Raw genomic sequence first — 16,532 nt, forward strand, 5'->3', positions numbered from 1 at the left:
CCCCAGAGTGGGGTGGGAATGGAGATTTTGCAGTATCCTTCCCCTGCCACACCCACCAAGCCACACCATGCCCACCAAGCCATGCCCACAGAACCAGTAGTAAAAAAAAATGGATTTCACCACTGGTTTAAGGTCATCTCAGATGCCCTAATATTAAACGCATTGTCCTTTTTGTAAGTGAAAAAAAACCCCAAGCTTTGAGTTTGAATTTTCTCTCTTTATTTCAAACAATCTTTAGACCAGTGCTATCTATTTCGATGTTTAATTAGTTAACTTGAGCTTTATTATTTTCTCTGAAGGTGCACCATTCTGAGGTCACCCACAGCTCCTAAAGTATTGGCTGAGCTCATGAGGCTTCTAAAAGTTGATAACAAATTGTAATATTTAATGGTCATAAGAGGAAATGCATGGCTGGAGCATATTATTAACTATATTTATTTTAACCAAGCGTAAATGAAACACCAACTCTAGTTATCACCCAGGCCTTCTTATTCCTTTTTATAGTATAAGTCAGGGGTCTCCAACCTTGGCAATTTTACGACTTGTGGACTTCAACTCCCAGAATTTCTCAGCCAGCATATGCTGGCTGAGGAATTCTGGGAGTTGAAGTCCACAAGTCGTAAAGTTGCCAAGGTTGGCGATTCCTGGTATAAGTAACCCTTGATCTGGAAAAAGAACCCCCTATGCTTTCAAGTTAGAACCAGAGATGGCTTAGGATCAGCATCTTTCAAGGTCTTTTCAAAATCAAATTGGTGCAAAATGTGTACTCATCTGGGGGTGGGGGGGAGGAAAAACTCCAGCCTCCTTGTAATTAAACCTCAGGAGGCACTGAGTGTTGGCAGACTCGGTGCCTTCCGAACATAAAGGCCACTCTGATAAAGCAAAACATGTAGAGGAGGTGGAACATGTAGATGCCCATGTTCTGCAGGTGTCTGCTAGATTATCTCCTTCAGGTTGGCACACACATAAACCTCCTCTTTTTACATTGCTTGCCGTCCAGAGAAGAGAGCTGGTGCTTCAAGCTGCAGTCAGGAGGGGCAAAAGGGGAACCAGAGCCTGGCCAAGGAAGGTGCTGCTAGAGAGAAAACAGAGAAAGCACTGGAGTGGAGTTTGGCATTACATTTTGAACTGAGTTCTTTGTCTGGCTGGCTAAATCTCCAAAGAGTCAGATTTTGTTTGCCAATCCTGTTCCAGAATGCTGAACGGGAGAATAAACTTTAGAAACATTTCTACGTCTCTGGAGTTCAACATTTGCTTTCAGTTACATGCTAGTCCCGTGACGGCGAACCTATGGCACGCATGCCGGAAGTGGCATGCAAAGCAATCTCTCCGGGCATGTGAGCCGTCTCCCATTGCGCTTCTGGGTTCTGGCGCACCGGCCAGCTGGTCTTCACACATGCAGTAGTAATTGGAACCGGAAGAGCAGCTGCCCAGTGTGCATGCCCATGCCGAGAAGACAATCTTCCAGTTTCCAGGGTGCATATGCGCAATGGCCACCTGGCCTTCTGGTTTCTGGTGCACATGCACATGGGAAGACCAGTTGGCCGGTGCGCATGTGCATGGCGGATATTGGGAGATCATCTTTCCGGGGCACGCATGCGCATCAGGCAGCTGTCTTCCGGGTTCTGGCACGCATGCACGCTCTCCCATTTCAGCACTCGGTGCCAAAAATGTTTGCCAACACTCTGCTAGTCAATTCCCCATGGCTCTGTCCACAAGTCACTCCTCCTTGTCCCACAGAAGCTAATTCATGATTTCTAACTATGGTTTGTTGAATCATCTGTAAATGGCTGGGATTCCACATTGTGCTAAGATAAAGCATAATCCCAAGCACATAAACCAGAATGGCTGGCGTCATATAATACCTTAAACCAAAATTAAACTATGCTATGGCTCATTGTTCAGGGTTTGATCCTAGTCAGACTCTTCAATTGTGATGATTGGACAATTTTCCTAAAGGAGTTTTCCTGGTCTATAAATCCTGCCCAATCTTAAACATCCTAATCCAATTTATTTATTTATTTAGAAAATTTATATTGCCGCCTACTCGCACATGGTGACTCAAAGTGTATGAAAAAGTGTATGAAAGAAATAAAAATAATAAAAAAGAAAAATAATAAAATAACCCCACCCCGGCGACAACACACATTCATATTAGCCATTTAATGGGCTCCATCTCATTTTGGAATTTTTTAGCTAGAACCTTTGTCCGTATGTTTTGTTGGCTAATATGTAAAGGCTTGTTTGTTTCTGTAGCAGTTATCTGTATAAGTTTCCAAAGGTCAACACTCGATCCGTAGTGATTATTTGGACTAGTCTCCATGAGGTAAAACAGTAAGAGTTTGCCGGAGACTTCTTGGTTAAGTCTTTCCTGGAACTGAGCTGACTTCAATGCAGTGATGGCAATAGCTTTGAATCACTGAGTTCAGTCAAGATTGGCCAGATCAGAAACTAAACCCTCCCCGATTCTACAATTCTAAGATACTTAAATGGACACAAACACAAATGAGAAATAATGGTAATTCATTATATTTACCTGGTTGCTGCTTTATCCTTTAGTGTGTGTCAAGCACAGATTAGCTACAAAGAGGTGTTTTTCATTTTTCTCATAATTAAACCACAGATCTATCCATACCCCATTGAACAAAAAGTTCAAGATACCACAATTGTAATCCCCTCTAGCAGCAGAAAAAATGGCAATGCTTGCTTAGCCCCTGAACTTACTATAATAGATGCAGTTCTTATGAGGCAGTAACTTTTGCATGTGTCAAAAAAAATATTTTTTTAAAAAAATAACCAAAATCTTGCAAAGAATCCTCAGTATCCTTCTCTCAAAGACCTTGGTTAACTTTTTGAAAATATGTGTGCATGAGCAGGAGAGCTCCGAAGACCAGTGGGTCCCCTGAATTGTGCGCATGTGCACCGGAGGCCCGAACACCAGCTGGGGCGTGCGTGCATGCGCAGCTGCTGGTGAGTTGGGCGAAAGCTCATGTGCCCGGAAAGATGTCTCAGCGTGCCACCTTGGGCATGCGTACCATAGGTTCGCCATCATGGATCTAAGTATTCGGTAGCCCAGTGGTTAGTGTGCAGTATTGCAGGATACTTCTGCTGACTGCCAGCTGACTGCAATTTGGCAGTTCAAATCTCACCAGGCTCAAGGTTGACTCTTCCATCCTTCTGAGGTGGGTAAAATGAGGATCTAGATTGTTGGGGGCAATATGCTGAATCTGTAAATCACGTAGAGAGGGCTGTAAAGCACTGTGAAGCGGAATATAAGTCTAAGTGCTATTGCTATTCTAACAATAATGATAGTTATAATGGTTGTGAAACCTATTTTAAAAGTGGAACAGATATAAAAATGATAAAGAAATTTTTTCAGCATGTTTCAAAACATTCAACATCTGACATCATTTTTAGACTCCTAGATTTCCTGTATGTGAACAAAAATTGATTTCATTAAACATAAAATTGTTTGTTTAGTGACCATGTCTGGTATGGTAAATCTTTTACTTAATTTTCAGTCTTAATAGCTAGTGGGACAAATCCATTGTACTTCATTCTGTGTTGAACCTCATAATGCTCTTGAGTTTATTTATTTATTTTTTTAAAATTATATGGCTGCCCAACTTACCATCGGTGATTCCAGGTGATTATAAAAATAAAAACCCAATATAAAAACCATCAAAAGCAGTAACTCCCCACCCCTGAAGAATTATCAATTGCAATCATGGTTGGGCCCTGAGGGACAGTCTGGTATAGTGGTTAAGGCATTGGGCTACAAACCTGGAGACGATTGAGTTTTAGTCCTGCCTTAGGCCCAAAGTCAGTTAGGCCACTCTCAGCACTAGGAAAAAGGCAATGGTAAACCAATTCTGAAAATCTTGCCAAGGAAACTTCAGGGACTTGTTTATATAGTCATCAGCAGTCAAGACTGGCTTAGAGGAAAACACTCCCATACAATCTTAGTTGGAGGCTTTAAAGCGGGAACATTGGAATTACAGGGAAGCTGCTGCCCATGCCTATGCAAGTCAGTCCCAGCAACCTATGCCTGCAAGTGATTCCATGTGTTTCTTCCCAGGAAACTGTTTTCAAATATTTTGAAATCCGGCTTTTCTTTCTTCTTTAATATGAAAGATAATGCATAGTCCAGCTTCTGTAGCAATCGAACATTTTGCAACATGTATTGTATTGTATTGTCTGATTTTATTCAAATAAAAATATTTTATTCTTTAAGTTTTCTTGATCAAATACTGGAAACAAATTAGCAAAATATCTGAGACACATATACACAAGAGAGATGAAAACTGGATTTTCTTCCAAGCGGGTGATAAGCTGGATCACTTTCAATGATATTTTATGGTCTTCTGTTCTTTTTTTTGGGGTGTGGGGGGGAAACCAGACACACAAATTATTCTGTTCAGATCTCCTATGGAAATAAGTATGTTCGTTTGCTCAGTAAATGCCATAGGTGGATTCATTACTGTCTCTGTACCTGTCCAGGTACCTCAGAGGCTCACGGTGTGGATATTTCTTCTGGGGAGGATGATATCTGGGTGGCCGAACAAAGTCAAACACTGGTTCCTTCATGTCTATAAAAGGAAGAGAGAATGTTAGCACTTCTCAACAATTACAAACATAACAAGCTCTGATCTTAAGATTCTTATCTCAATGGTTGACCAATTAATGGCTCATCAGTTTTCTATCTTTTATCTGTCATGGTCTGCAGTATTTTCACTGTGCCCTGAAAAAGCATATGCTTCCTTCTCTTCCTAATAAAGTGAAAAGAAGCGAATTCAGTAATTATAAATCTATATCCAGATTGTGGTTGATCCACAGTCACATTCTGCTGGTTACTATCTGTTCTGTTTATTTCTTGCTGGAGTAACTTTCTGTTTAAGTTCAGAAATTCCTGGACTAAATAATTCTGAAAGTTCTACACTTAGTTGATAAAACCACTGGGGCCTGGAAGCTGCACCAACTAACGGTATATGGCTTAAAATATAACCCAGTAGTATAACACTCAATAGTATTAGCATTAGCATTTCAAAAAACAAAATAGTTTCAAGCTAAAGTTACTGCCTGAACTTTGAAACAGGATAGGAAGAGTATTAAACTTTTCAACTTTGGTGTTGGAGAAGATTCCCAAGTACACTGTGGACAGGCAAGAAAACAAAAAAATGGATTATCAAATAAATTAATCCAGGGTTCCCACTTCACAAATGACTAGGTTCAAATTATACTATTTTGGACACATTATATGAAGACCTAACACTCTGGAGAAGGTGTTATTGCTGGGAAAGGAGGAAGGAAAAAGAAGAGGAAGACAACCAGCAATAAAATAGATGGGCTCAGTTACAGTTGTGATATTTTCATTATTGGAGGACCTAAAAGGTTAAAAACAGTTTATCAGGGAGAATATTGATGTGGGTGGTTACTAAAAGTTAATGACCTGATGGCACATAATAAATCAATCATTACTACTGAAAACCTGAAATATATACAGGGGGACTTTCTTTATAATTTTACAGAAACTGCCACTGGAAAGTACACAATGAAACAGCAATAGATATTCCTCAAATTTATCATACAACTAATAAGGAAATAAAGGGAACTTAATCCACAGTATGATTGCTTAGAGGATTTGTCTGTGATGTTTTCTTGCTAGTGGTAAGGACATGATTTACCATTGTATTTTCAGGGATGTTTCCTTCAAGCTTTGTAAACTGGTCTACAGGCTCTGAAATTCCCTAGTGGTTTTCTATCCAAATATAAGTCAGGCATGACCCTGTTTAACTTTTGAGCCTTGATAGGATGAGTCTCATGCTGCATCTGTAAAGATTTTCACACTGGAGCTCTTAGAAGCCTTAGGAATAGGATTCTCAGCGACTCCCCCCAGCACCTCACTAAACATGGCTCCCACTTGCAGTTTCTATTCCATGCATATTTACTGTGTGCTAAATTATGAGTACATTTGCAAGTTCTCTCCCATACTATTTCAGTGCCAATTACCCAAAACAGGCCCCATAAAAGAGTGACTGATCAAGGGATTTTTTGAAGAGGAAGCTTCCAGTTTCTATCAATTTTGGGTTTAAACTACAGCTTACACCTCATTCCCACCCAATTATATGGTTTATTTGGGATAACAAAGTTTAAGTCTGTCCCAACATTTCATTTCAACTCTAAATAAAATGCAAAACTGTAGATATTTTACATGTGATCCATTACTTACTAAGAAGCTCATAAAAGATGTTTGTAACAGACTTATCCCACTCGCATTGGAAAAATGCCAGTCCTGCTGGTGTCATGTCACTCTGATGCTTCTTGTAGAAGTCAAATGTTTTGAATGTTCTCATCTTGAGGCTGTGACTGAAGAGATGAAAATACAAATGCAGTGGGTTTGTGTTTTGTAATCGCTTCATCTATTATTATCTCCCTGTTCAAACATCAATTTCTGAACTCTTAAATTGAAAATATAGATGTGCTATGTGTTGAGCACTATGTTTTTCCCCCTAGAAATCATAATTTAATGAGAGTGAAAGTGAGAAAAAAAAAACAATTTAAAACTGGTTTAAATTTTAAACAGGTATAAACGTGGGGTTCCTGGAATGAGAGAATTATACCCAATTCTCCTATTCAACAGCTTCCTATAAGCAGTTTTATCTTGACTGTGTTCCCTCTGCCTGCCATTGTACATTCATTGTACAGCCATTTAAAAAACAGAGCTTAGTGGGCATCAACACCTGTACCCCACTCTATCTGTGAGAATTACACTGGAAGACCCCAGAGTTACTTAATATAACTACTGGCCCTATGCTGATTTATACCCAAAGAAGCAGCCCGAACAGTTGTGTGTACAGACTACTGTCCAATAAAAAGGTTCCAACATTTAAAGCCATTTGGTTAGTTGTGTTTGTTTTCAAGTTGTGCTGTGTCTATTTTTTTTTCCTGCTGAACTGAACTGTTTTAAACTCTTAATATTAAATGCCTCTGGAGAGTCAGTCATCCAGGTCATAATTGTCCCAAAGGTGCTTTTTCAAGAGGCAATTGGACTTTCTGATTTTTCTTTGAAGGCATTTCGCTTCTCATCCAAGAAGCTTCTTCAGCTCTGACTAGATGGGCTCTGACACCATCCAGCCAGAGTTGAAGAAGCTTCTTGGATGAGAAGCGAAACGTCTTTGAAGAAAAAACAGAAAGTCCAATTGCCTCTTGAAAAAGCACCTTTCGGTCTTAATATTAAAAAAATCTTAAACTGTCAGTTTTCCTTCCTAAATCTGTCATCTCCTGAGATAAGATGTAACATCCCAATACAATTTTCTTTCATCATTAGATGGAAAACGTGAAGAGTTACCATGGTGTTGGCCGCACATCTTCAGTAAAATCAATTGGCTGGTGCTGTTTGAATAGAAGGAAGACGTAGCGATGGTATCCCGTTCCTCTGGCTGGAAATGCAGGGAAATAATGGCAGATTTCTTGCCCTGCCTCTATTTGGTTGCCCGGAATGTTTCCCCTGTTGATATAAAACAGGATCCAAACATGTTTGCTTGATATTATTCCCCTGAACAAACAAAGAATTCATTCTACAGCCACCAAAGGATAGAATTACAGTTTATCTTGGGGAAGTTGGAGCTATTCCAATGAGGATAATAATAAAGGTTAGCAAGTTCCCCTTGCAAAACTGATTTGCTACTTGGCAAAAGCTGCTAGCAATTTAACTGGGCAGTGTACAGTGCTGGGGAAACTTTGAGCTCATCCCTCAGGGTCTTTTAAGTTTACCAGACGGAGTGCTGTTGGATTCCAAGGATCTCATCTCTGTTTTAACCAGTGTTACATTATAGGGCATATCTCAGAAATCAATGCAATCCTCAGGGTTTTGTCAAATTCACAAGAATTCCTATTTAGACAATTCAAATCCTATAAAGTTTACTGAAGGTCAGACAGCTTTCCGCCAACTTTAAGATGTATGGATTTTAAATTCCCTGGATTCTCAGCTGTGGCCACACAGAGAATTCTAAAACTTGAAACCCTCACATTCAGAAAGCATCCTGTCTGGGGAAGGTTGAGGTTAAGAATTTGGAAGGCCCTTCCAAATTCTTCCTTCTAATATTTTTCTTCCTATTTTTTTGCAATACAAACCATCTTCTTAGTTTTCTCGTTCCATATATTCTTGCCCTCTTTTTGCCTTTTGAGGGAAAATAAATCACTTACATATACTCTTATAGCATTATTGAACCTGGTGTTTCTTTGGCATAGTAATAATAAACAATTTAAAATTGCCTTATATTAGATAGAATATTGTTGGATATATATTAAATAGATGAAAGAGACAATGTGGGATAGTGGTTAAGGAGCATGACTGGGATAAGGGAGATCCAGATTCAAGTCCTCATTCATCTATGGAGCTTATTCTTTATGCAAGGGTAAAATGACAAACTATTCCATGCATACCATCATAACCTCCTTAGAGGAAAGGTAGGATGTACAGATAAGAAATATGCATCATCAAGACTAATATGGGGAGTGCCTCTCACCTTCCAGATACTGCTAACCTACAGCATTAGCATCACTCACTTCTGAGCACACAGTCTGGCTTTGCTGAGTATTTTGTGTGTAATGCCATCTGGAAGATCAGAGGTCCACCTGCCAACTGACTCTGATTGCCATGCTTTTTGACATTCAACTTCGGGCCTTTGACATGCAAAGAACATGTCATACCACTAAACCATGGGTCTTAATTAATCAAAGACTGAAAACAATTGCACAAAGGGGAAGGAGGAAAGAAGTAGGATACAATAGTTTTCTAGGGCTCAAAGAGGAGAATAGACTTGTTATACAACACCCCCCCCCCAAATTGTGTATTTTCATTCCAACTAAGAAGTATTCGAGCCAACTACAACTAAAATCTTCCTTGGCTTGTTAGAATGGTCCAGTTCTGATCACATCTGGCAAATATATTGGCTCCTCAAAAGTAGAAACAGCCAAAGAACCAATATCCATTCTTTTCTTAGCTTTAGACCATTGAGATCATAGACCTTTATTTAAGAACTAATGGCTTCAAGTTACAGAACATGGAGCAGAGGTGGTCAAACATGTTCCAGGGCAAGAAAGAATAATTTTAAATGGAAAAGGAGTAGATTCCAGCTAATTATTAAGGGCACATTTCTAACAGTATAAGCTGCTTCATTAACAGAAGTCAATGGAGTCTGCTGACTTGAAGGCCATGTAATGGGCTTGCCATACTAGTAGATTATACACTGAGAAGTGGAATAGGCTAGACTAAGATCCCATCTAATCCATATATTCTATGATTCTATAATAATGTGTGGATCAGGGAAATTAGCGTGATAGTACATTGGAAGCTAAATGTTGAGATTCTGTTCCAGATTCCCTTTGAATATGAAAATGATGCCCACAGAGCAGGAGGTTGGACTAGAAGACCTCCAAGGTGCCTTTCAGCTCTGTTATTCTGTATTCTAAACAGTGCTAATACTCACACCAACCAATGGACGTACTCCAAATTGCCCTCAGACAGGTGTCCATCTGTACACACAAGGTATACAAAAACCCAGTAAATATACAACTTATCTTACAAAGTATATCTTTATTATACTATTTTGGCTATAGCATATTCAGATTTTTTTCTTAACTACTACAACAGTTCATTTTTCATGCTACTATAAAAAAGTTTCACAATGGCTTTTTAAAAACTGAATGACAAAGGTTGAACAATATTATATAAAGAAACATTTGACAAAACAACGCCCCCCCCAGTTCTGATACATCTGTACCACATATTAATCCATAGTCATCCGATTTTAAAACTAAATTAAATTATAATAAAATATTTTAAAATTGCAAAACATTTCAAACTATTGTATGATCTCTTTAAACTCATATTCTGTGGTACTCGATGCCTAAAATGATTAAAAAATGGGATTGAGGTCAGGCTGGATAAAGATTATAAATTTCCCAGAATCACTAGGATAGTGTGGGATGGCTGACATATAGATTAATTAATTAAATAAATACAGCTATTTACTATGAGCATTTTAATTTTAATCTCTGACTCATGGGGGTTGCCAGATCTGGCAGGCAATATGTCAGCAAAAGCCTACAATGGGCCTGGACAGGCAAAGCAGCAAGTGAGTTTGGATAGTGGTACAATTTGATCAGCTTTGAGGAAAAAATTGCAGCCTTTTTTATATTGCTCACAACTTCTACAAGCTTTAAACACAGTCTAGACTCTAGGGACAAAGAAACATCTAGAACTTGCAAAATCCTCCTTTAAAATGCCCAGTCCTACCATACAAAAGCAAGAATTATCTAAATTAAATCGAACAAAGATCTAAGCCAGGTATCCCCAAACTCTTTACCTCATCAACCCTTCATGGATTTTCAAATTGTTCACTGACTCCCAAACATTATATAAAAATAATTTAACAGGTACTCTAATACTACAAACTTTAACACCATCAAACAACAAAATCTGCCTATCCCAGGTCCTTGGGAAGGTCTCAATAGGCGGATAAAAATACCAAGTCCTGTCTAAAAATCTAGCTGACTATGCAAAGAACCATAATAAAAGAGACAACTCAAAGTTGCTCTCACCAGCGACTAACTGTTCAACCCTGGGTAACACTGTCTCACTGGACTAGACACCAAAATGGAGCTCCAAAGAAACCCCAAAATATTGACCCCCAATTGGCCTTTGATCATTTATCAACCTGCTATTGATTCCAAGCCATTTATCAAATAGTCCCACTGACTGTGGGGGTCAATATTAACCACTCTGAGGAACCCCAATCTAGGCAGTTTTTCTTAATTGTATGATTTCTGATTTCTTTTCTCTATAGACTTTTGTTTCAGCTGCAGCAACTGGATTTTAATCAGAAGCTCCATCAAAATGTGCAATGGAAAATCTTTTCCAACTGTTAAGAAATCCTATCATACTAAGAAAGTATTCTTAACATAATGGCACTTACCTAGATTAGTGAGCAACAATGTCCAAAGTGTTCCTTCATCTGCTTCAAATGAGACTTCAGGAGGATTAAAAGCCTAAACAAGAAAATATGGCAATGAGTATTAAAAAGCTATTCCCCCACCCCCACCCCACCATGGTCCTGAATAAAGAATTACAACTTTAACTGTAAAATATCCAGAGTCGCTGATGTAGTTGAGTAGTCTCTTAGTTGAAATAACAATAATTTCTTAAACTTGCTCTCCTAGCTGTTCACAGCTTTCACATCAGCCAACAGACATTTAAATCATTTCTTGATAACTGCAGCATGGAGAACCAAAACTAACATTCTCAAGGGATTTGGGAGTTAAAAAGGAAGATGCGGTAGAAAAAAAGGTAGGGGGTGGGAACAAATTTTGGGAGCCATGGATTGCAAAAGGAAAGGTAGTGACACACCCCATCCCCCCACCCCCATTATATCACTCAAGTGGATAGAAAGTATATTTCAAGATGTTTGGGGAATTTGGGAGAGGATTATTTTCAACCAAGATGTGTACAATAACTATCTTGATGATTTACACTCCCCTTTTCTTCCATTTTAGGTTACAAATAGGAGAAAATAACTGACAAGTTTCCTTACTGCATGAATTTGAGAGATTCTGTGGACAATAAAAAAAGGTCATACTGCTGTTATTGATAACAGAAGTCTCACCCAAACACCAACAGTATTGCAAAAAGCTATCTCATTCTGTATGATTATTCCAGCTCATGCAAAATTTACAAGTAAGGTTGAGAGTCAGTAGTTGAAGCATCTCTTGTCATGATTATGTGATAGAGCATCTTATGGTCCCAGATATTTAAGATGATGGTAGTTTCTGCTTTACTCATGCTTTACTGTGCAACTGATACTTTTTTTCTTCACAAAACAATTCACTGCTGATTTTTAGCATTTGTCTGTACTTAGTTGAAAACTGCTCCAGGTATTGTACTACCAAAATAGTACACAAACATTTAATAAGTGAAAGTTATGTTCACTTCACTGATGCAATTGAGACTGGAAATTGCATAGCTAACCTAGTTGTAAAATAAAACATTAGTTATGTCAGTTCCCAGTTCATTAAGCAAATTACCATACATTATTAAGCATGTTATGTTGATCAGAAGCTGGTTGGGAAGGTCACAAAAGGTGATCACATAATTGCAGAACACTGTGACCATTGTAAATCCATGCTGGTTGCCAAATACCCAAATTGCAAATATGTAATTGTGACAACCACATCCTCTAGGATCAGCCGTAAGTCCCCTTTCTCAGCACTATTGTAACTTTGGACAGTTGCTGAACAAGTGGTCAATAAGTAAGTTAATAGTTAACCTGACAGTAGTTAATCTGACAAAGAGAGCACTGCATGTATCTTTGATTATAACTATTCCTATTTACTAGGTGTTAATTCTAATTGTAGAATTAATTTATAGTGAATCTGATTTCATGCAGCTTAACCCTAACAGCTGTAGACCTGCAAGGTGGGTATTTTGCTGGCAGAGCACTATATTAGTACATTAGTCTAATGTACATTAGTACATTAGAACATATAACTATTAACATGTTTAGAGTAATGACATATTCATTAGGCACAATTTTGTGAAACCCTCCAGGAAATTTACTTTAGTGTCTTATACCTAATACGTGCATGAGCAGCAGACAAACCAAAACCAAAAAAGGATGTACTTTATCTCAAAGCTCCTATTCTTGGTAAATACCTCTGTGGGAGTAACCACATTTCCATAATAAACTGGCATAACGTAATTCTCATCCTGGTTATATTCCACTTTTAGAAGCACTCTGGGAACAAACATAGCATTATCAAACAAGTCCCGGTACAGTCCATAGTGTTCTGCTAATCGTTGCTTGTGATATGGGCCACTGGTTCTTTCCCATTCAGCTTTGACATCATCTAGCGGAATCTGCACTGCAAGCAGAAACAAAATAGTTAAGTAAACAAAATGGATAAACGCTTGTGAATGCAAAGAAAGTAAATGTTGGGAGAGTGGTTATTAACATACATGTTTTGAGCCAGGATGCCTTTTCCAGTTCTGGATTAGTTAAATTTTGTTTCCTAAAAGCCTTTCTTTCTTTATATATATTTCTTCGTGATAGTGGAAGACTGGGCAGACCAATGTCGATCTTTGCCTCTTTATCTAAGATTTAAAAGAAAAGAGATTATGCAAAATAAATCTTGTAGCTTTCTATACAATATACTGATGGACAACCCATAACTACTTGAAAAATTGGGCAGAGTCAATGTCTTGTTTAAATAACAGGCCTTAAAGATGAAAATAACCACTTATTTTCTATCTTAGAATATGTAGAAAGTGCCTGTTGTAGACTTTAAATCTCTGATGTATAGAACTCTTAAGGTTGCAGAATTCATTACAAGTTAAAGGGGGAAACAAATCAGTGCATTTTTCTAATAGATGCCTTGCTTTTTGAACAGAAACAATTGTTCTGTTTCATTTTCAAGATATAATTACAAAAGCCAAATCATTAACTTTATTTTGTTTATACTTTCCTGTTCACTTTCTCAACAGAATTGAATATTACAATCCAATTCATTGTATGCTTATTCAAAAATATATTCTATCATGGTCAATAAAATGTATAAGTATACAAAATGCATTGGGAAAAATATTAAACTATTTGATCAAAGCTACTGGAAGGGGGAAAAAAACTGAACTGGGATTTTGTGCCCTTCGATGGTCAATACCTTCCTCTGGAGTGATGTATTTCTTATATGTTCGCCACCAAGGAGTTTTTTTATTTTCTTTTTCTGCTACCTTGAAATAGCGAGTGAAAACACGATATTTTTCCAGTGCTTCCAAATTACTAACATCAATGTCTTCATTAGGCATTGGTCCCAGAGGTACACCCAGTTTGCAGAGGACAGCTAAAACAAAAACATAAAACAAAATAATTTGTATTTGTGTAACAAATTATCCTGTTGGATCAAAAACACAGTAGGCTAGATCTTCATTTGGGCTTCTCCTATTCAAATGTAACCATCCCACAATGGACATAGGAGCAAAATGAAGAAAAAAGACTGCAAAAACAGATAATTATATTAAAATGTACATTTAATTTACATGTTTAAATTGTTAGACTTAAACACAGTATGAAAAAAGGTGAAAGAATCAAACACTGAATCATGACATTTATTTCTACATTTATCTGTGAACTATATGAAATAAATAGCATAATATAGCACCAAAACATACCATCAATTTTTCTGTCTCTCCATCTGCAAAAGTATAAAATCTATTTCCAAGATGATTTTTAAAAACAGAGTAGTTAGTAACTGTACTCTTCTTCTAAAATGAAGATACCTTTATATCTGTATCTACATTTAGTTTATTGGAAATATAGATACACAATGAGTGATCACAGAATGCCTAATTTTAACCATTAAAACAATGTATTTTAGCTGCAATCAAAATCAATATAATGTTTATATACATAAAAAGGCACCAATACTACTAGCCACTTTTAATAATCTGTTTTATGTTAGTTTCCAAATACTGCAGTTATTAATGGCATAAGTAAACACGAATAACTACTGTTCCCTTCAACCTGGGACCAGTCCTTTGTGGGCATTTTTGATAAGCATTTTACAGAATGAAAAAACGATATATCCATAACCAACCTCTTCATACAAGTTGAGAGCACTGTCCTCATTTCAAAAGTGATTTTAAAGAAATGCTTTGGCCCTCATGCATCCAAGACCTTTCTTGCCTTTATTAAAATGACTGCATTTTAAAAAATGCTTTACGGATCCACCTTTCATAGCAAATTACAGACAGCTTTAAGGATCCTCCTTTCAGAGCAAATTTCTTGCACAGAAGCTTTAAAAAAAATCAACAAATTAACAGCAGAGATGTGCACCACTGGTGCAAGGTTTAAACCACATCTATCAAAATATTTTCAGTCTCGGTAATCTATTATTGTATGATTGTTTGGGTATCTGCAGTTCAGAGAGTGTAAACCTAGCAGAACCTTACAAGTTAAGATGCATACTATGCTTGCAGAAAAACCTAAATCCATCCAACTCTAAGTGAAAAGACCACCATTCCTGGAATATTTCAACAAAGCCTATAAAGGTGATATCAACATTCCAGACACAGGGATGCCCTGGAATATAAGAGCTGAAGAAGCTTCTTGGATGAGAAGCGAAACGTCTTCAAAGAAAAACAAGAAAGTCCAGTTGCCTCTTGAAAAAGCATCTTTGGGACAACCATGACCTGCATGACTCAGAATCTCCATCGACATTGGAATATAATGGAACAAAATTTAACAGGAGGAATGGTCAGAGGTGGACTTCTAAAGCGGGGAAGCCCGTTTCATGAAGCGCTGAAAGATCACCGGGAAAAAAATGCCCCAATTTTCTCTCCCATTCTAGCATCACCCACCAGTAGTACTAAAGCCTCTGCTATTCCGGAATCCGCGCAGGGCGACGTTTAGAACGGGCGCCGCCATTTTTGTAGGATCTTAGGTTCCCTCTCTTGGAAAGGGTCCCTCAGGGCGCTATTGGCGCATATGAGTGACGTCACGCCGAAGTTGTTCCCCGAGTGCCTGCAAAGGTTTTTTTTAAAAAAATATTTTAATTCTTTTAATAATTCTTCTAAGCGTCCGCTTCATCTGTCGATTCGTAAAATCGTATGCTATAACAAGCAGTGTGTTTCTTTGAAATTAGCTGACTTTCCACTGAGGCTACAGTACAGTAAATGTACTTAATTAAAATGTACTTAGTTAAAATGTATTTAATTAAAATGAGGATTGCCAGTCAGGAGCAAAATGTATAAACACACAGAAAACTCCCTGTAATAATTAGTTTTATTCTTTTAGAATTTTCATATGACAACAACTTTGCTACTTTGTTGGAGTGGTAAGGATCACTTTACAGTATAAATTTTACAATTATAAATTAAGGAACAAGTCAAGCTGATGCCATTGGCGGTGTTAAACAAGATAGTTAAATATCCAGGGCCTTCTTTCATTGTGATTTAACTTCTAAGCTCAAGTCTAGTTTTTTTTTAAAAAAATACCTGCTTACTGAAGGTAATTCAGCAGATCTGAAATAAGAACGGTGGGAAACTGATCCTTAATGGTCATACAGTTAAGGGGTCTAACCAGGAGCAGGTCTCAAAATAATTTTTTTTTTCTGAGACAAAAAAAAAAGTGATTTGGGCACTTGCTATGATATGATTTACAGTTCCAGTTAGCATCTGATTCAAAGGTGCAAGCCTTAGCTAGGTGTCCTGAGGCTTTACAGCAGAAACAAACCAAGGTCTCCTCCGTTTCTTTGGTGCAGACAGGGATCTCTTTTTCTATTTGCATGGTTCTCCAATCTTGATGTCCAAGCAGACCATAATAAGGTAGGATAGGGGAGAAAAAAAGTGGAAAATTTTCCCCCTTATTTCCCCCACAATCACCCACTGGTTGATGCACATTATAAGTTCTTTCATGTCTCAATAATTGAAACAGGTTCGAGCAAGATCATTCCATCCCACATTTCTGGCATATAATTAA

At 37.8% G+C, this 16,532-nt stretch overlaps 1 protein-coding gene across 2 annotated transcripts; it reads right to left on the reverse strand.

The window, feature by feature from the left end:
* Positions 1-4,183: 4,183 nt before the first annotated feature.
* On the reverse strand, positions 4,184-15,556 carry MRPL38 (mitochondrial ribosomal protein L38). 2 transcript variants are annotated; one of them, XM_034408619.3, is made up of 9 exons: positions 15,413-15,556; positions 13,717-13,896; positions 13,016-13,150; positions 12,713-12,921; positions 10,980-11,052; positions 9,492-9,537; positions 7,349-7,507; positions 6,230-6,366; positions 4,184-4,589 (listed from the first exon to the last, which is right to left on the reverse strand). In XM_034408619.3, exons 1-9 carry the CDS (start codon positions 15,477-15,479, stop codon positions 4,453-4,455), a joined length of 1,143 nt encoding a protein of 380 aa, XP_034264510.1. In that variant the 5' UTR covers positions 15,480-15,556; the 3' UTR covers positions 4,184-4,452. The 2 variants fall into 2 exon arrangements, with proteins under 2 accessions (XP_034264510.1, XP_034264511.1); XM_034408620.3 differs by having other exon boundaries at positions 14,650-15,519.
* Positions 15,557-16,532: the final 976 nt, after the last annotated feature.

Source organism: Pantherophis guttatus, chromosome 2 (genome assembly GCF_059756535.1).
Source record: "Pantherophis guttatus breed Tessera chromosome 2, ASM5975653v1, whole genome shotgun sequence".
NCBI classification, from domain to species: domain Eukaryota; kingdom Metazoa; phylum Chordata; class Lepidosauria; order Squamata; family Colubridae; genus Pantherophis; species Pantherophis guttatus.

Excerpts from the sequence above, each read along its gene's own strand:
- MRPL38 (XM_034408619.3), bottom strand. The coding sequence starts at position 15,479 with ATGGCGGCGCCCGTTCTAAACGTCGCCCTGCGCGGATTCCGGAATAGC. Across the intron at positions 7,508-9,491 it reads GAGTACGTCCATTGGTTGGT|GGGAAACATTCCGGGCAACC; the intron begins GTGAGTATTAGC and ends TTATATCAACAG. Across the intron at positions 4,590-6,229 it reads CATCTTTTATGAGCTTCTTA|ACATGAAGGAACCAGTGTTT; the intron begins GTAAGTAATGGA and ends TTCCTTTTATAG.